Source organism: Trachinotus anak, unplaced genomic scaffold (assembly GCF_046630095.1).
Source record: "Trachinotus anak isolate AG129_WGS33_773 ecotype Australia unplaced genomic scaffold, CSIRO_AGI_Tana_v1 ptg000004l, whole genome shotgun sequence".
Lineage (NCBI taxonomy): Eukaryota > Metazoa > Chordata > Actinopteri > Carangiformes > Carangidae > Trachinotus > Trachinotus anak.
The window spans coordinates 8,188,289-8,211,516 of record NW_027273855.1 but is presented as its reverse complement, the minus strand read 5'-3'; the positions used below and the strand labels follow the sequence as shown (position 1 = coordinate 8,211,516).

Below are 23,228 nucleotides of genomic sequence, written 5' to 3'. Positions count from 1 at the left end.
AGCAGCTGCACTAGAATGTTTTACTCAGTATTTTATTGATTTCTTTGTCGCACTCTCAAATGATTTGTTTCCGTTTCTTACAGCCAGAGACAGCTTGGTGTCCATGCATCGAGACATCCTGATGCCCATTATGACTGTGCACCTGAGCCTCCTCATGCTGGGTGAGTTCAGGTTGTAGTTCAGTTTTGTCTTTTTCAGTTTAGGAACGCTGTTACCTTGCATTTAGGCTGAGACCACCTGAAAATGGAGGCTTGATTAGTGGTGTGACAGGAAAGCAGACCAACCACAAGATTTCGTTACAGAAGATAAGCAAGGAATTTATAGCATAGAGTTAGCATGAATTCAAAAGCTAAATTGCTAATTGTGAGCTGTCAAGATATCCATCTGTAGAAGCGACTATAAATTTAAGCAAGGGTGAGGAGTAACCCTAACCCATAAACTAATTATCAAATAATATCATATATAACAAAAATTTAACAGTATATACAGCTCCATTGCTTCATCTTGTGCCAAATAACAATTACTTATTGTGATTTGCCAGTGAGACCAATCCCCACACACAAACAGTTTTGACGTCCCTGTTGCTCATTGGATATTGAAAACTAATGTGATGTGTCATATGTGCTCAGAATATCAAACACCAGATAGAGAGTAGTGTCACTTTCTCCCACTCATCCTCATCTCCATGTGATATTTATCTACCAGTGGCTGGTGAAACAGTGTGAAGGGATTAATATCAGCAGGAGACATCTTTTTATTCAAATAAAATCCCATGTCGTGTGTCCACAGCATGTTAAGTGTTACTACTGAATCTGGTGATAATACTGATCATACAGTATGTGTATCTCAAGTATATCTCAACACTTTCATAGATGTTGTTGATGTTTTTGCTTTAGTAAACTCCCATCTAAAAGAAATTCTCATCATAATTTCAGGCACTCTAATCACAGGATTGAGTTGTAACTGTGTAAGTTTGTACTAAATTGTGTTTAATTCTCTTTTGCTGAATTGATTCTGCCTTTCAGTCCCATCTAAATGACGGGGTGACAGGACCCTAAATGATGATGATAATAACTATTTCATAGTTAATTCGGCACATATAGAGAACTGCAACAGCATATTGCTCATTCAGTGAAATGTCAACAATGTGGATGCTTCAATGTTAGACCTTAAAGATGTTCTCTGTAAACACCCCTATACCTGTGAGCTTTTTATTTGTTATAAAAAGTTTGTTGTAAATATGAATCACTTTCAAGCTGGGTGTGAGTGGTGCAGAGTTGAAAACGTCAACCGTTGTCTTATCTCTCTCAAATCAAGACAAAAACAAGCTGCATTTAAATACAAAGTGAGATGAATTTTCAGATGGTTTTGACAACTGCAGTTGCATTGTGGTTTCTGTCTTTTGGCCACAAAAAGTTAATGACTGAAACTTTACTAGTCAAAAGTCTATCTGTCTGTTTATGGTTGTGTTTAAAATACTTCCGATGAAGGTTTAGAGAAGCTGATTTGTTAGGATGATCAATAAATTGCAATGCTGAGCAAGAACAGTGTGCAGAATATAAGACTGAAGTGACACTTTACAACGCACCTGCATCCAAGACATTTAGATGTGTGAATATTTTAATTGAGAAAACTCCAATTTCACATATCCTGCAGACAAACTCCTGCTCCAGTCTCTGTTCAGTTCATACAACTCAAAAAACTGAAAAATTTGTCTTTGCCTCAGCACATAGCATCAGGAGCAAATCCACTTCAATCACATTGGTCCATTGACTTTGCTTAATTAAGGTATGATGTAACTGAACTGCGTTGTTTAGAAATTGGGGTATGTATATTGGTGTTTTATGTCTTCATCTTTAAGGATAAGGCTGGTGATATTTTAGTTATTATTTTTAGTATTGCCATCAAATCACATGAAAAGACTAGAATGTGTTAGTCCATCTCTCAATACCTTCTGACTTCCCTACCCTGTCTGTGGCACTCATGCCCAAGCCTTCTCATTCCAACTGAAGACTTAATTGTTTAAAAATGGGTCATGAATGTAGTCTTTAAATTTTCAGGTAAAGGGCTAAATAATTTTCTGAAACAGCTGGCCACTATAGTCTATAACAAAATTACTCAGACATGAGGAAATAGTACTATTTGGACTATTTTCTGTGGCAGTATTTGCAGTAGCAGGACGGTGTACGTGGGATCAACTCAAAATAGATTGCAGTGTATGCGGTATTCATGAATGAAGTCATTTTAATAGTTTTTGGATAAGAATGAAGTTCTATGGCCCAGAAGAATAAACTATATCAGGCTTTGGATTCACACAAAATGCTTGTTTGTGGTGTCCGTTGTTGGTTTTTATATTTCATTTGATGACAATCATCAAAAAGTTGGGACACTTTGTAAAATGTAAATAAAAACAGAACGCAATAATTTGCAAATCATGTAAACCCATATTCAATTAAAATTGAACAATGACATACATATCAAATGTCGAAACTGAGACATCTTATTGTTTTATGAAAAATGTATTCTCAATTTGAGTTTGATGCCAGCAACATGTTTCAAAAGAGTTGGGAAAGGGGCAACAAAAGAGTGGAACACTTGTGTAATGCTAAAAAAAACACTTGATTGAATATCTCACAACTAATTAGGTTAATTGGCAGCAGGTCAGTAAGATGATTAGATATAAAAAGAACCTTCCAGAGAGGCAGAGTCTCTGTGCAGTGAAGATGGGGAGAGGTTCACCACTCTGTGAAAGACTGTGTGGGCAAATAGTGCAACAGTTTAAGAATAATGCAAAAATTTGGGAATTTCAGCATCTATGGTTCATAATATCATTAAAAAGATTCAGAGAATCTGGAGAAATATCTGTATGCAAGGGAGAAGTCTGAAAACCAATACTGGACGGCCATGATCTCAGGGTCCTCAGATGGCACTGCATTAAAAACAGACAAGATTCTATAGTGGAAATCACTGCATGGGCTCAGGAACACTTCTGAAAACCATTGTTTACCAGCTTCTCTGGGCCTGAGCTCATTTAAGACAGTCTGAGGTGAAATGGAAAAATGTCCTGTGGTCTGCTGAATCAAAATTTCAAATTGTTTTTGGAAATCATGGACGCCACGTCCTCCGAGCTAAATAGGAGAGGGACATTCCAGCTTGTAATCAGTGCACAGTTCAAAAGCCAGGATCCGTGATGGTAGGGGGTGCATTAGTGCCCATGGTTGGGTAGCTTGCACACCTGAGAAGGCACCGTTAATGCTGAACGATATATATAGGTTTTTGAGCAACATATGCTGCTATCCAGATAACGTCTTTTTCAGAGAAGGCCTTGCATATTTCAGCAAGACAATGCCAAACCATATTCTGCTTGTATTACAACAGCATGGCTCTGTAGCAGAAGAGTCCAGACACTAAACTGGTCTGCCTGCAGTCCAGACCTGTCACCCATTGAAAACATTTGGCGCATCATGAAATGAAAAATACAAGAAAGGAGACCCTGAACTGTTGAGCAGTTGAAATCCTATATCAGGCAAGAATGGGGCAACATTTCACTTTCAAAAGTCCAGTAACTGATCTCCTCATTTCCCAAATGTTTACAGAGTGTTGTTAAAAGAAGAGGTGATGCAACACAGTGGTAAACATGCCCCTGTCCCATCTTTTTTTAAACGTTTTGCTGGCATCAAATTCAAATTGAGGATATATTTCAATCAGGAGAGACGAGTGAATGAAGTGAAAGTAAATATTTTAATTAGACGAGACGTGATGATAGTGCTGCAGTTATAGACCTTGGTGCTTGGTCTCGTGGGGGATATGTTTAGAGTTAGGATAAGCAGCAGCAAAATACATGTGTGTGTATATGTATATAATCCCCCCGAGACCAGACACTGGTGGTGGTGGCGGCTTACTATCCCGCTGATGCCGATGATGGCCAAAGAACCTCTGATGCTGAAGATGGCTGAAAATGCTCTGAAACTGATAGGGTTGAAGATTCTTCGACGATGGGATGGCTGAGAGACCTCTGACGTAGAGATGCCGAAGAACGCTCTGACGCTGAGAAGACTGAAGATCCCTCTGAGACGGATTATAGCTGATGAACTCTGGAACCAGGTGGAGATTGGGGAGGAGGAGAGGCGTATGTCAGTGGAGCAGGAAACTAAAACTGAGAAGGAACATCTTTAAAAAGGGAGCGCGAGCAGATGATAGGCGAATGAGAAATTGAGTCACCCTGCTATTGGTTAATTGTGAACAGCTGTCTGAACAGCTGATAGGACAATGACAGCCATGGGCCGGAAGAATGAGGGAATAATCAATCAATATGTGAGAAGAGGTGTGCCTTAATCAGGATTATATACAACATATGCATGCAAGAGGATAGGTCTTCCTGATTGAACTTATGCTAGAGCTTCATTTTACAAAAATAAGAAAATGTCTCAGTTTCAATTCAATTCAATTCAATTTTATTTGTATAGCGCCAAATCATAATATACATTATCTCAAGGCACTTTACAGGGTAAGGTCAAGACCTTACTTTGTTACAGAAAAAAACCCAACAGTTCCCACAACGAGCAAGCGCTTGGCGACAGGGGGGAGGAAAAACTCCCTTTTAACAGGAAGAAACCTCCAACAGAACCGGGCTCAGGGTGGGCGGCCGTCTGCCTCGACCGGTCGGGTTTAGGAGAAGATAGAAAGAGGGGGAGGGGGAGGAGAGGGGAGAGAAGAGAGAGAGAGAGAGACCAGGAACAGCTGTGTCGGTAATGGTGTTATCAATGATAATGACAGGTAACAGTGGTTAATAGTAATGATGAGTAGTGGTGGATCTGGATCCTGCTGCTCCCGAGGCAGAGATACCTGCAGAATGAGGACAGAGAGAGGGAGAGAGAGGAGAAGCACAAACTACGGGAGAGAAAAAATACAAAGTTAATGGCATGAAGTCATCGAGAGAGAGAGGGAGAGAGAGACAGAAATAGAGAGAGAGCGCCCAGTGAATCATGGGAATCCCCCAGCAGTCTAGCTCTATAGCAGCATAGCTAAGGGATGGGCCAGGACATACCCGAGCCAGCCCTAACTATAAGCTTTACTAAACAAGACAGTTTTAAGCCTGATCTTAAAGGTAGAGAGGGTGTCTGCCTCCCGAATCCACACTGGGAGCTGGTTCCACAGGAGAGGAGCCTGATAGCTGAAGGCTCTGCCCCCCATTCTGCTCTTACAAACTCTGGGAACCACAAGTTGACCTGCATTTAGAGAGCGAAGTATCCTATTGGGAAAATAGGGAACTATAAGCTCTCCAAGGTATGATGGTGCTTGACCATTAATGGCTTTGTAGGTGAGGAGGAGGATTTTAAATTCTATCCTGGATTTTACAGGGAGCCAATGCAGAGAGACTAACACAGGAGAGATGTGATCCCGTTTCCTAGTCCCTGTCAGTACTCGTGCTGCCGCATTCTGAATCAATTGGAGACTTTTACTGAATTTTTGGGACATCCTGACAATAAAGAATTACAGTAGTCCAGTCTTGAGGTAACAAATGCATGAACTAGTTTTTCAGCATCCTTTAGACACAGAATGGGTCTGATTTTAGCAATATTGCGCAGGTGGAAGAAGGCTGTCCTAGAGACTTGCTTTATATGTGAAGTAAAGGACAAGTCCTGGTCAAAAATGACACCAAGGTTTCTGACTGTGCCACTGGAGGCCAAGGTAATGTCATCCAGAGTCAGTATATTATCACATAGTGTATCTCTGAGGTGTTTTGGGCCAATTACAATAACTTCAGTTTTGTCTGAATTTAAGAGTAAGAAATTACTGGTCATCCAGATTTTTATGTCCTTAAGACAGACCTGAAGCTTGGCTACCTGGTTAGTCTCACCTGGCTTCATGGATAAGTACAGCTGGGTGTCATCTGCGTAACAATGGAAATTCATCTGGTGCCTCCTAATAATGTTTCCCAGAGGGAGCATGTATAGACTGAAGAGCACTGGTCCTAGCACAGAACCTTGTGGAACTCCATGACTAACTTCTGTGATGATAGAGGAGTCATTATTAACATGAACAAACTGGAGTCTATCTGACAGATATGACTTAAACCAGCTTAGTGTGGTTCCTTTGATGCCGACCATATGTTCTAGTCTCTGTAATAAAATCTTATGATCGATTGTGTCAAATGCAGCACTAAGATCTAGTAGGACAAGTACAGAGACAAGTCCATTGTCTGAAGCTATGAGGAGATCATTGGTAACCTTAACCAGAGCTGTTTCTGTGCTATGATGGACTCTAAAACCTGACTGGAAATCTTCAAACAAACCATTCCTGTGCAAATAATCACATAACTGGTTTGCAACAACCTTCTCAAGGATTTTGGAAATAAAGGGGAGGTTGGATATAGGTCTATAATTGGCTAAAACATCTGGATCAAGAGTAGGCTTTTTAAGTAGAGGTTTAATTACTGCAACTTTAAAAGCCTGCGGTACATAACCAATTGATAAAGATAAGTTAATCAGACTTAATATAGAGGTGTCGATTAAAGGAAAAACTTCTTTGAACAACCTTGTTGGAACGGGGTCAAGAAGACAAGTCGATGGTTTAGATGACGAAACTGTTGAAACGAGCTCAGAGAGATGTACAGGAGAGAAACAGTCAAAATATAAACCAGTTACAGTGGACTCAGAGGCTGCTGAACTGGACAGTACATCTGAGCCAGCTGTGGGGAGGAGATGGTGAATTTTTTCTCTAACAGAGACAATTTTATCTGTAAAGAAGCTCATGAAGTCATTACAGCTGAGGGCTAAAGGTATAGATGGGTCAACAGAGCTGTGGCTGTCTGTCAGCCTGGCTACAGTGCTGAACAGAAACCTGGGATTATTCTTGTTTTCTTCTATCAATGATGAATAATAGGATGTTCTGGCTTTACGGAGGCTTTTTTTATACGCCAATAGGCTGTCTTTCCAAGCCTTTAGAGATTCTTCCAGGTTAGTAGAAAGCCACCTTCTTTCTAGCTTCCTTGAATTTTGCTTTAAAGCTCGTGTTTCTGAGTTGTACCATGGAGTTAGCCTTCTCTGACTCACCACCTTCTTCCTCAGAGGGGCCACAGTGTCTAGAGTTGCACGCAGTGAGGCTACAGTACTGTCAGCAAGATCATCAACCTGTGTGGATGTGAAGTTAAGAGAGCTGTTTCCTACTGCATTGATACATGGCAGTGGGCTAAGTACTGATGGGATCCTTTCTTTAAATTTGCTGATGGTATTGTCAGAGAGACACCTGCTGTAATAGATTTTTTCCCCAGATGCTGTGTAGTCCATGACTGAAAACTCGAATGGTAACAGAGAATGGTCAGATAAAAGAGGGTTTCTGGGAGAAACTGTTAGATATTCAATGTCAATCCCATAAGTCAGAACCAGATCAAGGGTATGGTTAAAAGAGTGAGTGGGTTCATTAACATGCTGAGAGAAGCCAATTGAGTCAACATTTTATATGTTGTCCTTGTTCTATTTTTACTTAAATATGGGTTAACTTGATTTGCACATCATTGCATTCTGTTTTTATTTACATTTTACACAGTGTCCCAACTTTATTGAAAATGGGGCTATAGAATATCACCAGTCTTATGTCTTTAAAGAAGATGTCTATACATATTTTATTTGTACTTTGAGTTGAAAGAATTTGCTAATAATCTAATATATTGTAATATCTAAGGAGGTATAAATGAGTAAATATAAATATAATTTTTATGTTGCCACTGTTTGTTCTCAGCCCAACTTTGCTAAAAATGTATATGCCTTAAACTGTAAACTCTCAACTGTATCATTACAGTCCAATAAAATATACGTTTTACCTTTACTTACTAAGCAAAATCAACACCAGGAACTCAGCACAAGAAAATGGAGCGTAATAGGCCTATTGGTTTTACCGTGTGTGAAAAGCTTTTGTAAGAGTCTGTGGCTGTATCACAGAAACTTCCTAACTTGCAGATCCTATCTTAATTGCTTGGTAACCATGGTAACTAGTGTTAGGGCCTGTTTTAGTAAAAAAGCTGTTGCATATGAAAAGTTCCAAAGTCAATGTTCCTATCCAAACTGAAGATAGAAAAAGTGTATTACACAAGCTTTCTAACTTCCACCAACTTCTACCACTTACATTACTTGTTTAATCTATATTGCTGCTTATTCATTGAGAAACGTAGGGCAGACCCTCATGATGTGTTGCAGATTGATGACGAAACACTCATTAGTATAAATATGCCATCCTGGGCCATGATCCTTCAGTTAGCCAAGCAGCTGTGGAGAGGCCATTCGGGGACATGGGGATCTCCTAGTTTTGGTGCAATTGAAAAATTCATTTTGTTTAAGTGGCCATTATTGTACGTTTCAATGAGAAATATAATAGGTAACAAAAATACCACAGCGAGATGAGCTGAGAAATATAGCATTGGTTTCTAGGTAACAGACATTAAAGTTGATAACCACTGTTGAAGTACTTAGGATGTAATACCCTGAGATAAGACGGGATGAAATAAGATAAGATAGGATTCCTAAAGTTAGTTAGGATTTGCTTCTGGAATACCAATCTGGAAAAAAATCTCCTTTTATACTTATCCTATTTTAACTTAAGACTTAACTAGGAAACTGGGAAGTTTCTGTAACATGGCCCCACAACTCTTCCACCATTTAAAAAAAAAAAAAAAAAAAAAGTCAATTCATGCTCGGATATATACAGACACCAAGCTTCTAACCTGCTTCTAAAGGACCTATAGGACTTATTTCACTGTGATCAAGTGTAAACATTTATTTTCCACTGTCTAAAATTTTAATTCAGTCTAATAAGAAGATAAAGTCATGTCTATGTTGGTACACATGCCTGTATCCATTCCACACGTGTTTTCTAGTGTGGACATTTGCTACAGTGATGGAGCTGTTCTGCAGCTTTCTAGCAGTGATGTTAAGTCACTCGTGGTCATTTAAACCCAGGTTTATTGGGTCAGCTTGTAGGATTTCGAAACTCTGTGAGAATCCAGGGTATTTGTGGAATGTGTAGTAAATGACAGACTACTGACAGCAGAACTGGATCTGAAGTAGAAAGGACCCTCGCAGGGTTAATTGGTGACTAAGCGTCATTTTTGAAAAGGACACACACACACACACACATACACCTAGAAGGCACAGGCACTGTTCAATGTCTTTGTTTGAACGGTGGGTTTTGGCCCCTTGTTACCCATGTATCTGTGTTTCTTAGGACACCAGAGCATGATTTCATCAAAGTTAAAGGAAAATAATCTTTTTTACTTTTAGCACACAAATCAAAATGGAGACTGATGTAGTAGATTACACTTCCCTTTCCCAACTCGCCTATGCACAGGTATTTGGGTCAGTCTCTGTATTAATCATTAACTGGAAGAAGGCTGTATTTGTGTGTGTGAGGGCAGAAACTGCAAACTTCAGTAATGGTGAACCTGAGTTGGCTTTTGTCTTACAATATGTAATAATGAATGGATGAAACAATGAATTAATCAATAAAAGAGTGAATATCATAGGTTGCAAAGGGTCAATCATGATCTTTTAACCCCCCAAGGTTGTCTAAATGTATCCTCTCTGCCCTCTGTGTGAAATACCCTAAAACTAATTGGTGGATTCCACGCTGTTATCATATCAAACATCAGAATGAAGAAAAAATGTGATCTCAGTGATTTTGACTGTGACATTATTGTTGGTACCAGACAGGCTAGTTTGAGTATTTATTATTGAGTAGGATTCTAACTCACTAAGACCAAATCACAAAGAACTGTAAAAGGGCTGAAGAGAAACAGAGGACAGAGAAAAATAAAGCCGCTTTTATTTGTAAAAAAAATAAAAATAAAAAATAAAAATCATACCATCAACACAAGGATTGTATAAGATGCTACTACATTTCTGCAAAGTGGCGAGGATCTACACATGATTCATGGATCTCAATGGAAATTCTCCCAGGTCTACACAAACCTTATCATACAGATGCATTTTGGACAATCCACTACTTTTGTAAACAGCACGTAATCCGTAATTATTTAATCTGTATTAGTTTATTTCTGTTTGTTTTATTATTATTATTATTACTGTGGGATGTTGCGCATGTGTTTTCACCTACTTTCATCAACCAATTGCTCTGGTTCTTGCAAGCAAGCTCGTCCATGGGAATTGACGTCAGCCATGGCAATGGAGTCGCACTCTTATACCCTTTTTTCACCAAAATAATTGGGTGTAAGCAGGTTTTTTAAACGTGGGTAAACCCACTGATAAAAGCCGACAGGTGACAAGCCAGTGTCTGTGTGCTCTGAAAGACGTTACAGCAGGAAAAAAGGTGAAAATTAGAGGGTTCACCTGAGTTTTGTGTTTACATCAACGTTGACTGGAGCGGAAGCTAATAAATAACCGCGTCTACTGCAGAGTCATTTGACCCGGGTGTGAATACCGATTAAACCCATTTCCATTACCGACAAAAGCCCAATGTTTTCCGGGTTTTTTTTGACCAGTGGAAAAGGGATTTTAGCTTAGGAGTTTTTTTTGTTTTTGTTTTTCCTAAAAGTTGGTCTCAGCAGCTTTGTGAATAGGATTAAGGAGAAAACTTTTAGTTAGAGTACTCCTAAGTTGCACTTAAAGTTTCTAACTAAAAGTTTGTTAGTGGTAAGATAAATGCTTGGAGGAATGCAGTGGTCCAAGCATGCCTGCATGCAGAAGACCACATCAGGTTCCACATGTGTCAGCCAAGAGCAGAAATCTGAGGCTGCAGTGGATGTAGGCTCACCAACACTAAACAGTTGAAGACTAGAATAAACATAGCCTGGTCTGATTAATCTGGTTTTCTGCTGAGGCAGCAGATGGTAGGGTCAGAATATGGTGTGAACAGCATGAGTTCATGGACCCAACTTACTTTGTGTCAGCAGTCCAGGCTAGTGGTAGTTGTGTTATGGTGTGAGGAATCTTTTCTTGACATACTTTGAGCCCCTTAATATCAATCAATCATGGTTTGAATGCCAAAGCCTTAGTATTGTTGCTGACCATGTGCATCCTTTTATGGCCACAGTTTTCCAATGGCTATTTCCAAAATGTCAACAAACAGAAATTGTCTTAAACTATCTTCATGAACATCACATTTAGTACTTCAGCAGTCACCAGAGCTGAACCCAGTAGAACACCTTTGGGATGTGGTTGAATGGAAGATTGGCAGCTTGAATGTACAGCTGATGATGTTCAGAAATGACATGATTGCAATCAAGTCAGCATGAAGCAGAATCTCAGAGTTTCCAACATCTTGTGGATCCATGCCATGAAGAAATGAGGCTGTTTAAAGAGCAAAGGAACTGACCAGTGTTAGTGTGGTGTTCCTAATAAAGTGCTTAGTAAGTGTATGTGCAGAAATAGAGGGTATGTTTGCATCGCTTGCATCCACTGCACTGACACCTGGAGTGTTTTTTCTAATAAGTAACATTTTCCTCTTTGCCCCTGCATTCCTGCCATAGTGCTGTATCGCCCCAAGGTGTGTTTACCTGCGAGTCTTCCTTTGTGTGTATGTTTCATTGCCATGTGCTACACTCTAATCACACACTGGTAAACCAGCTGGTGTCAAACAACAATCTGCTCAACTGGCTGTAGTTCAAGGCACACTTGCATGCATCTTAGTCTTGCTTTCTTATTTTCTCCCAGTAATTTTATTATGCAAAAGACACAGTAACTTTGTTGTGTCCATCAGGCTCCTATGTAAAAATCTGGTATTGTCTCTTGTTCATTCTTGTTATCCTGTAAAATAATTGTAGTTTTATATATATGTGTGTGTGTGTGTGTGTGTGTGTGTGTGTGTGTGTGTCTCTGTGTGTGCATTTATATATATAAATTTATATTTATATGTAGAACTTAGACCTGCTTTATAATCAAGTGCATCAGACAATATATGAATGAACTGTGGGTACAGATGCATTAACAAATACAGTAAGAAAATAATGACATCAGTGCGCATTCTGATGTTCCCGTTGCTAGTCAGGGCAGGTGAAAACCAAGTAAAGGACATGTCTCCTACAGCCCACACAGAGAGGTGGGGTGAACACTACTGTCACGGCTCAGATGTCATAAACATATTTTGAAAAATAAGGCTGTTTTATAAGCGAGCATGAGCCTAGATGTTGGCTTTGCCTTGTAATTATTAAATGCTATTCTTTTCTGTTTCAGCACAGTCTGACAGATTAGAGAAAGTCATTAGACAGAGAGAGAGCCTTTGTAAATGGCATATTTTAAAGCATCAACATTCAATGCATTTGTAGTCTATTTCAAGATCTCAGTCATTAATTAAACCTGTGGGTAAATTATGACTGCTTAGGGCTACATGTCTAGACATCATGTCTGGATGTTACTTCTGTCATTCTCTATGAATAGGTAACTCCAGTGCATTCCAGTGTGACGATATGAAATCATGGCAGCTCAAGAGACAAGAGCTGAAATGAATTTGCTGCTTAACAACAGAAAGATTCAAACAAATCATGAATCAAATTAAAATGAAATAATGCAGGTTTCTTTCTTTTATTCTTTCATTGACATACTTTGTGAATTGATTTCATGTTGTGGGGCTCTCTCATTAAAATGAATTTGTTGTTATGCTAAATTTTTTCCCTTACAATTGTTTTCACCATGGCAGTTTCTTTGTTTTGAGGAAAATATGATGAAATCAGAAACATTCGGTTCTGTTTGTTATCAGGGTATGTATTTTTCTACTAGCTATTTATTAGCTCTTTTGTGTTTTCCTTGTGTAGCTGCAAAAATAAAAGCACACAGCAAAATGGGATGAAGGAACTGTGGCAGAGTAGCAGGGAGATTTTGAGACTAACTGAAATATTTAGGGAAAAAAATCATGAATAAATGGGTAGAAAATGATGAGAATAAAGAGTAGGAAAAGTTGTAATAGCTGCAATACTGTATTGTAGGAAACACATTATTGTAGGAGAATTTTTGCACAGTGCCAGAGAGTTGAAGCATAGTCATGCAAATCTGTAACTGGAAGAAGTGAAAATAAAACCTTTCTAAACCTGTGTAATAGTAATGTTGGATTACAAATGGATTACAAACTGAAGTTGAATTACAGCTACATTTCAGTCTCCCTCCAGGAGGGACTTGATTGTGTTTTGATTTAATTTCTCATTGTGTGTTACAATGTAAAGTACAAAGATGTTTTTTGTAAGATTTCTATGTATGTATTTAATGGTGCCTCATTGAGGGCAGGTTATTTGACCAGTGAGTGAACCCATTGTGCAATGTCATACCTGTAAAGTGAATTTAGGTGACACCCATTAACAGCTCTCAATCAGTTTCTGTATTTTTGAAGGGGCTGGTTGAGGAGGGGGTGAGTACACTGGTGTTATTTTCAGCTTTAGTAAAGACAAATGTAGGCAGGTTTATACTTTTTCTGCTTATCTGTAAGTTACTTTACTACAAAAATTAATTCTTTAATTTACCACATTAAGATGCAGCTTATTCCTTCATGCAGTACTCTTTCATGCACAGTCTTCTACCTGTGCTACATCCGTGAGTTTTAGCATTGCAGCACTACCCTGTGTTTAATGTTTGGTAAGGGTGTGTTTGATCTTTATCTACAGTCCATAGGTTTACATTCTAACCCATTTATGTGCAGTTCTGCAAGATCACATTACATTTGCACACCTGGCCATACAGCATGTGTAAATTTGTGTCTGTTATCCCTCATTATATATACTATACAGTACATTCATGCAGTGGAATAACATTAGAGGCTGATTGTGTTGGATATACTGTATTTCCTGGCATAGTTATCAGTATAATTGCCAGCAGTGCTAGGTAGGCATTGTTAATGCTTCACAGGAATTCAGAAAATCTGTCTCTGTTAAAACTTTTACTTGAACTGGAGCCAAGAAGACATTGTACACATACATAGACATGCATCTGTGTGTGTGTGTGTGTGTGTGTGTGTGTGTGTGGCCTATGTGTGCGCAGAAGAACTAGAGGGGCTGTAGTCTTTTCTAGTCTCAGGAACTGAGAAAATCTTTTGGCCTCTATTACAATGATTTACATAGTAGTTTTTGTGAGTGCAATTTTGTATATAATAAAAGAAAATCTGTATTATTCCAAAATAACTAAATGCACAGACAGTTGGATGATTCTGTTTCAAAGGAGTAATCAAGTAATTAATTAATTAATTTAAAGTGTATCATTTTTGGAAAAATGGACAACACTGTACAACTGTAGCTTCAACAACAGTCTGTACCTGAGGAAAATTGCCCATAAAACATTTCTTTTGCTCTTACATATAGTTTGATCGAGAGCCAAATATAGAGACTATGTCACTACACTGAGCATATACACTTTGAAAAGACAAGAACCACAAGAGAATATCTTTGGCCATTTGGATAGTCTCCTTTTTGCGTTATGGAGGCCTCCCAGTTAGCTCTCTTTAAATCTAGATCAGGATAACTGAAAAAGTTTTTAAAAGGCTAAATACCACACACTTACTTACAGATTTTTGATCTGACTGACAGAAACACATATTTGTGGGTGTAAATGAAAATGTATTAAATATAATCTGGCTCTCTGTGATGGGTGGCTTCTTATCCCCCTTCCAGTGTGGCTCTTCAAAACAGCTATAGTCACTATATATGTCATATTGTTAATATGACAGTGTTACTTTGGGAGGAGGGCAAACCAGTGACACAGTCCAGAGCGATGAAGGACCAGGGATAACTTGGAACAGGTTGGGATTGCATAAAACCTGCTGAATAATGGTGAGAGGATTTATTTGGGACACAGGTGGACAAGCGGAGACAGCATGGGTATTGGCATCCATGGAAGGCCCCCAAGAAATGTCTCTTGATGAAACAGAGTTTGATTGATTCCAAGGTGACGGATATAAAATGGGTTGCATCCACCAAAGAACCTGCCAGCAAACAGCATCAGGGACAAACAGTCTGTACGGGGGAACCATTACCTGTGTCAGGTTGGGTCTGCTGAGCCTACCTCACTGCCAACTCAATCTCTGCAGGTTATGATGGAGGGAAGAATAGTGTCAGGACTGGCTTGTGGAGCTGCTTCCTGGAAGTGGGTCAAGGCCATTCTGCCACAGCTCTGATCCTCTCAGGATCAGCCTTCATCTCCCCACTCTCAATGATGTACCCAAGAAAACTGACAGTGCTGGCATGGAACTTGCATTTCTCATTCTTGACATAGACCTTGTTCTCCAAAAGTCTCTGGAGGATTGGACATAGATCTTGAACATGGACAATGTGATCAGACATGTTCTGGGAAAAAGAAATCACAAAGTGCACAAATACAGAGAGTTAAGAAAGTCCTTCAGCATGTCATTTACCAGGGCCTGGAAGACAGCAGGCATTCAAAATGTCTTAATGATGTGTTGAAGGCTGTGTTGCATGGTGTGATAGTATGCATTTCTGAGATCAACTTTTGTGCAGACGGTGGCTCTTTGTGGTGGCTGAAAGGTAGATGAGATCAATGGTACTTATTTTTGACAGTGATTTGACCATGGAAGTCTGTGCAAGGGTGAAGTGCATGATCTTTGTTAGAGACAAAGAAAAATCCAGCACCAAGGGCAAAAGACAAAAGTTGAAAGATACCTGCAGCCAGCCAATCCTTGATATGCTGTTATGTGGCCTCTTTTTCAGAGTGTGATCTTTGTAGAGACATTTGGTTGGCAGAGATGCCCTGGGAATCAGATCAATAACTCAATCCTATGGATGGTCCTTGCTGAATACCTCTCCCAGAGTCTCCCATCTAAACCATGGGCAGTTAATGGTGTCTCCTGACTGAATGGAAAATAAATGGTCCAAAAAGATATCCTCAGAACCATAATCAAACAGAGGCAGAAATTATATTTTCCTGTTATACCACTGAATGGTACATGAATCAGCATTTAAGAGCCACCCATGCCCTCCACCATTAGTGATTCATCTGTTAAATGAGAGAGGCAGATATGCACCCTTTTTTTAAAAGGATGTTTTTGATTCCAAGTCAAACCATCCATTTCTTTCCCATCATGCCTCAACATGTTGCTGCTCTGTTTTTTGTTGATCAATTGGATAAAAGGCCCACATAAATGTCTCTTAACATCTCTCATGCCTCTATCCCTCTGTGTATTGCTGAATATGGAGTCTTAGGTTTTTTCAGGCAGGCACAGAAGTAATTTTATCAGCATATTTTTTATGTCTTATTTCTCTCGGTGTGGCTTCATGGTCATTCAAACACTGCATACAGTATCACAGTTTCTGGTTGTTGGTTTGTGATGTCAGGGATGGTCTGTGCCATTAAACCTTGACGCATGTCCTGACTGAACTGAGCCTCTTCAATCAGAACAGCCACAAAGATTTTCTGTTCATCTTTCAGTTTTCCATCACCATAATTTACTTCATTGGAGAGGGTTTGACCAGAATATTTAAGAGAGTTGTAGTTAATGTGTATTTCATACACTGAAGTCTATTAAGGAGATTACTTTCTGGGATGTCCAGCAGTCTTTTAGATTTTAGATTAGTTTTTTTTCTTTCTACTTTATCTTAAAATGTTAAGAGACTGCTACGCTACCAACTTAATATTTACATCCTGCTATTAATATCCTATGTGCACAAGAGAAGCCTTATCACAGCAGGGATTTACATCTGGATAAATACTAGAGAATTTGACTTAAAAAAAGTGAATTTTTGTTTGTAACAAATAAAATTATCAAATTAAACGACTAATTAGGATGAGATGTTCCACAGTGTGCACTTCCACACCATTAAGAACTTCACATGTGACATTGCCATGATTAGGGTCATTATTCTCATCTTTATTTTTTATGCTCCATCCCTCCTCTTCCAGCTCTCACTGTGTGTGGACAAGAGCTCCCATCAGGCCCTCACGGCTGCATGGAGGGAAGCTGTTACCCTGCGACAGGAAACCTTTTGATTGGACGGGCTGTCAACTTAACTGCCACCTCCACATGCGGTCTTGGGGGGCCAGAGCACTACTGCATTGTCAGCCATCTGCAGGTCAGCACTCACTTTAACAGACATTCAGTGTGAAATATAAAGAGTAATATGACCATTCAAATGGGAGTTACTGGTAATCATTTCTCTTTTGCACTTTTCTGCTGACAGGCTAATCATGCATGTTGTGCTTTTTTGTACTGCTTAATGTGATGTAATTCACAATAATTTTTCCTCAATTAAGATTTTCAACTGCTGTTATAATAAAGTATCCTTGTACCTTTTGATTTCACTCTCACACCTGCCTGTTCCATCTCTCACCACCTGACCCCTCCCCACACAACAATACATGGCCCCCTTAACTGAATGCAAAAGAAAAATGGGTGTTTGTTCTCTCTGTCATTGCATTCATCAGTCTTCATCCTTCAATCTCCACTTTTCCATCTTCATTTGTTCATCTGTCCGTTTGTTTGTAGCCTGGTTTCCATGAGTGAGTTCCCACCAACGCTACACAGCCTTTCAGTATCAGGCCCCAGGTGCAGACACACCTTTGTCAAACACGCACTCTTCCTCCATCTCTCCTTTTCTCCCTCTGCTTCCCTCTCACCATTTTGACCTTCCTGTGTTTAGTCAGGTTCTCTATGTGACAATTATCCTTCCATTGCTGTTTGTGACATTTCCATGATCCCTGGCCTCCTTCCTTCACATCATCATGCTCAGGCTGGAGATCCACCACAGCAACTGGTTTGACAAATTTGCTATGTAAACTTGAAGATGCTTTTCTGTGTGTGTTCAGAACTTGAGCTCTACTCTTTAAAAACTAAAAACATAGCTGGTGTGATTTCAGATTTTGGTTTGGTTTTGATCCCAGTCTTTACTTCATTAACATCTTTGTTGTTCTTAATTCCATTTCATACCAGGGATGTAAACAAATACAAATACGTTATATGTGTGTGAACAGATCAGCAGTAGGAATATTTGAGAGTGGTTAGAGCTACGGCACATAACACACAGTTACATCACTCCTTCTCAGAGTCACATCTCAGTCAAATAACAACACAATCACATCACAGACATACAGCTACAATCTGCTGAACTGCCATGTTTCCATTGCAGTTTTGCACAATATGGCAGTAATTGTTTTTTAAGTCTTCAAAACACAATTGTGAATGGTCTGTGTTTCAGTTGAGTGATGAGCGAATAAAGCTGGGTTCTCTCCTCTCATGATATCATTCCAATTAAATGTCATTAAGGATTTCCAGCATCTATCAAATTTTGGGGCATCCACTGTAATAGTCTTTGTAGTATTTAATAAAAGACAATGAGGGCATCTGGTGCATAATTATGGAGAGGCAAACCCCTTATATCTGGCAGCGGCCACGTATCAGTTGTTTTTGCAGTGTTTTTGGATGTCATGTGACTACTCACGTCATATCATGTCACTCAACATTTGAGAGCTTTTAAATTTTTTTGTTTGCAATTTCGAATCGTGCATTAAGCAGGTTAATGTAAACGTGACTAGTAGTGTCAGGATTCCCAAGATCCAAACAGGATAAACTAAATAAGCTTTAGGATTAAAAGCACAACAGTGTAGATAGTTTAAAGTTTTCTGCTCAGACTCAGGTGAGATTCGTCCTTAATGACCTTTCACTAGATTTCACTAGATTTCTTGTGCAGTGCAGGATAAAACTGACTGATGTTCCATAAGCTTTATATCTCTCCCATGATTCAATATTAAATCCTGACACTTTGAATGCCTTGCCTAACTTGACAGTCGATGGGAAAATGACAATCTAGAGTTAAGTGCATGCAAAATTACCATGAGAGAATTTTCATAGACACTTAAAACCAACTTTGCATTCATCTGGGCCTCCACTTTCAACTTTGAGTTTTGACTTTTTAAACCTCTTGTTCTGTTTGGGTGGGGTTTGAATCTTGGTTTATTTTATTAATTAATATTAATTTAAGAACATGGTTGTAATATGTTATTTTGAGAGAAGATAAACTTATTATATAGTTCTAAATGTGAACCACTCTAGATGATTTCTAACAATTTTCAGTGTAGGTACCTCATACATCCAGCATTTAATCCATCTGCAGATATTTCTCAGTTCAATTCAATTCAGTTTTATTTGTATAGCACCTAATAGTAGCATACATTATCCCAAGGCACTTTACAAGGTATGGTCAAGACCTTACAAGAGCAAGAAACCCAACAGTTCCCTGTTTTTATGAAGTAAACAGACTAGCTAGTAGCTATGCTCCAGAGAGGAGCTTTGTTTTAAACTGTGTGTCACATCATATTTATGTAATGCAGGACCAAATGCTGATACAGTCACCTCTACAGTTTTCAGCTCTGGTTATTCTGCCCCTACATGACATGAATCTTATCATGTTGCATCCATACACTACATATATTTCCGTGCACATACGTGCCTGCATACGCCTGCACTTCCATTGCCTCAGAGCAGGCGTATGCAACTGTGTCAACTTTCAGGTGAACATGATTGACATCCTGTGATTGGTGAGAGGCCCTCCACTACTGTAGGGGACAGGGTATAGTGACAAACTGTTTTACCATAAATCCAGGTACAGACAATTGCTGATCTTTCAGAAGTCACTTTGGAGGCCCACACCAAACATTTGCTTCTCAGCTTTTAAATGTCAAGAATTTCATCAGATTTCTTTGCACTTTGATGCACAGTTTTTACCTCATTGTGTCTTAAGAAGAAGCAGTGCATTTACGGAGATGCTGTCAAGCCAATTGTACCAAAGAACTTTAAAGGGGCCCTGGTTTGGTCCTGAGACCCACCTGGTAGTGTAAAACTAAAACTTAAACTCCAATGACAATGTAATATGTCAAAAGAAAGTGACAAGGAAAGTGAAGGAGAGACTGTGATCACACCAAAAAGGATAAATGAGATAATAACAGCAAGGAAACATCAGTTTCAGAGTTGGAACTGAGGTGGAAGCTGAATGAGGAAGGTGGGGTGTGCTTTTTTTTTTTTTTTTTTTGTGGAGCCACCATCGTAGTGTGACAAAGAAGTCCCGTCAATGTATTGTTGGAGCAGAAAGCTGTATAACTGAGCTGACCAGGCTTGACTAATGGGAGATAAATAGGAGCTCAAAGGAGGAAGGGAGGGTCTTAAAGCCACACAAGTTTACACCAAGTAGCAACTGAAGCTTTACAGTGTCATTGAAACAGAAGATGAATAGCAATCAGACTTGTTTTATTCATACGAACCAGACCCATGAAGTTAAACTTTCTGAACAAAAGTGAAATGCTTTTAGGTTTAGTTGAGGTTTGTTTTTGCTGCATTCACTCCTCTGGGAATACCTAAAATACTCTTGAACTTTAATTCTTGCAAACAAAATAAAGCTGTAGTGGATACTCAGCGCTGTTACAGCCATTCTCTAATAAAGCCACAGGGCGTTAGCATGGATGGGCTACCGTGCAGACAGAAATGCCCTTCCCAGCAGCCAGCCTCCAAATTGAGGGTGGAGAGATTTATACTGGGACTGGGGAGGGTAGGTGAAGAAGGCAAGCATGAAAGTAAAAAACACACAACCACTTACATGTATTGATGTAAAGGAGAGCATGTGCGCACATGTGATCATGCACATTCACATACATCCACCTTGTCTAGCATGTTTTGGGCATTTCTTTTCAGCTCTCAGCTGAGTCTCTTTAACAGCCATGTTGTTGTTGGAGGCTTAATCACCCCTGACAACAACCTAATTAGGAAACGCTGCCCTGGAATCCACAGTTTTTCTATGCCAACTTACCCTCATCTCTCTCTGTCTCCCTCCCTGCTCCCCTCTTCATGGCCCCCTCTCAAATACACCTCCCCTTTTTTACACTCTCAGAATCTCCCTCGGTCAGTGTCAACCCCTGCTCTGCTGTTTGGGACCCCTCTTCATTCCACATGCACTTCATCACCTGTGCCTTTTTTTTTCCTTTCTCTAACCACCCTCTCTAACTTTTCTAGCACATCCTTTCATCCAAGTTCTTGCTCTTGGCCTTGGTCCCCACACATCTTGTCATCACTTTGATGAGGCTACCAAGCCTGTTTTTGTTGGCCAGAGACAAATTACCATACTAAGCAACAATGCAGAACATTAAAACTGATTCAGTAAAACTTCTATAAAAGAGTCATCATCTCAGAGGAGACATTAAAAGAGCACATCTTCCTCAGTCATGTACCCTCCCACACTGAGACCTAGCAGTCAAGAAGTCTAAAATCCGGTCAACTAGATTAAAATCCATTCAGCCTTGATTTTATCTCTGTACCTGAGTTTAGCTTATTTTGATGTTTGACCTGATGCCTGCCCTTTTTTGTTTCTTGGAGTTCAGTAACAGTATCCTTATTAAAAGCATTTCTTCTTTCAAGGTTGTCAAAAAATTTCTGACAGCCTTGGTGGGAATAACATTGTCTCTACAAAAAGAGATGTAACTGCACAAAGTGCTGCAGAAGGAGAGGCCATCTTGCTAACAGGCTACCTGCTAACATTAGCTGCTAGCTAATGTGATTTTATTATCCATTGAGAGCGCCTGGCAAGCATAATATTTCTAAGAAGTCTTGACTGTGGGTTGAAGTGGGTTGTCTTCTCTTCTCCCTAAACAGCAGGCTTTCAAAAATAATTATACAAATGCCTGTTGAGACAAAGTTCTTACTTTGTCAGGAAGAACTGTCAAAAATAAAGATTGCTCTGTAGACACAAACTAAAACATACATAATACATGAAAGATGCGTAAAAATTGCTTGTCTTGTTAGACAGCATGGATTTTAATGTATTTTGCCTCATGATGCAGATGCTGTGCCATTTGTTTATGTGACAGAGATAATAATTACAAACATCTGTCACTTGTAGCAATTTAACATCCAAGTAATGACCGAAATGTGTCAGCTGCAATCTGCACTTATCCCCTAGTGAGTCCTCTATGTAGCAAACATTGCAGTGGGTGTGTGGATGAACAAGTGGACAAGTTAAACACAGCCACAGTTTTGCAAATGGGTGGAAGATGCACAGTGTTGTGATCAGAGGAACTAAGGGCAGGGCCTGCCACTGACTCATATGCTCCTTTTATGGAGCCATAACAGTGGTCCAAGGTTTTATTGTGGCACGTTGGACAACTTACATATTGATAATGTTCAACATTTTCTTAAGGCTACAGTGATTATAATCTCCCAGTATAATACCTGGGACATCAGGGGAGGCAGACTGAAGTGTTTCTACTACTTTGAAGATGGTGTTTGCCGCTGCTTTTGCATTGGCCCCAGGATGAATGTAAACACCAATAACAAACACCTGAGGGAATTCCTTTTGTATAAAAGGGCCTCAAAGATTTAATGTCAGCCAAACACAATAAAGACTAATGAGTGACTATTGTCAGCTCTGTAATACACTACAGTTAGCTGTTAGTTGTGAGTCTCATTACAGCTGTCTGAAGGCAGCAGGTATCTGCTCCATTGTCTCTAACAGGAGTGATGTGTTGCAAAATAACAACTGAAATCTCTGCTCTTATCTAACCTGTTTTTAATTAATTAATTATTATTATACTGTTGTTCTACTATAAATCCAGAGGAGACTGACACGCTGATAATAGTTAATACAGTCTCATGAAGAATTAATATAACCCTTCTCTCTCCATGGATAACTCCTCTTTTGTCTGTTCCTGCCAGTCCTCCCCCAGTGAGTCCATCCAACACAGTGGGTAACCAGGGCAGCTGGTTGGGCAACTTCATGCATTATCTTCTTTTGAATGAGTCTGGAAAAACATCTGGAGCTCCACAATTTTAATTACAATACTGCATGTCATTGTGTTCACCAACATGTTCTTATAGAGATTGTTCAGGCTGGATTTTAAAGTGGTACTCTCAGAAACTAAAGATGTTTTATTTGGAATATTATTATTATTTATTTATCAGAATTTTTGGTTAGTTACTACCAGGATCACGTTTATGTGGCAATATGAAGATCAGGCAACTATTTAGTTCCCACACTGTCAGCAGTTATTTTTGCATCTAAAACTGTGAAATGTAACTGAATAAAATAAATAAATAGAACGTTTAAAAAGTGAGACTCTCCCAGGAAAAGTTACACAGTTTTTTCCTGATGTTTCACCTCTTTGTAACTGGTGTAAATCTCGGATTGGTAATCTAATTCATTCTCTCTGGTCATGTAGTAATCTACCTATTGGAAAAGCATTTTTCACAGTTTTTCTGGGGCTTTTGGAAAGTATTGGGAACCAGATCTGCTGAGCGCAATGAACAAGGTC

General features: G+C 39.3%; 1 protein-coding gene across 1 annotated transcript in view; it reads left to right on the top strand.

The window, feature by feature from the left end:
* Positions 1-23,228, top strand: part of lamb2l (laminin, beta 2-like) — a 76,895-nt gene that overhangs the window by 16,678 nt on the left and 36,989 nt on the right. The window contains exons 2-3 of the mRNA XM_071475569.1: positions 84-161; positions 16,842-17,011. Of these exons, the coding sequence (XP_071331670.1) occupies positions 104-161; positions 16,842-17,011 (228 nt within the window). The 5' untranslated portion in view covers positions 84-103. The remainder of the gene's footprint in view (positions 1-83; positions 162-16,841; positions 17,012-23,228) is intronic.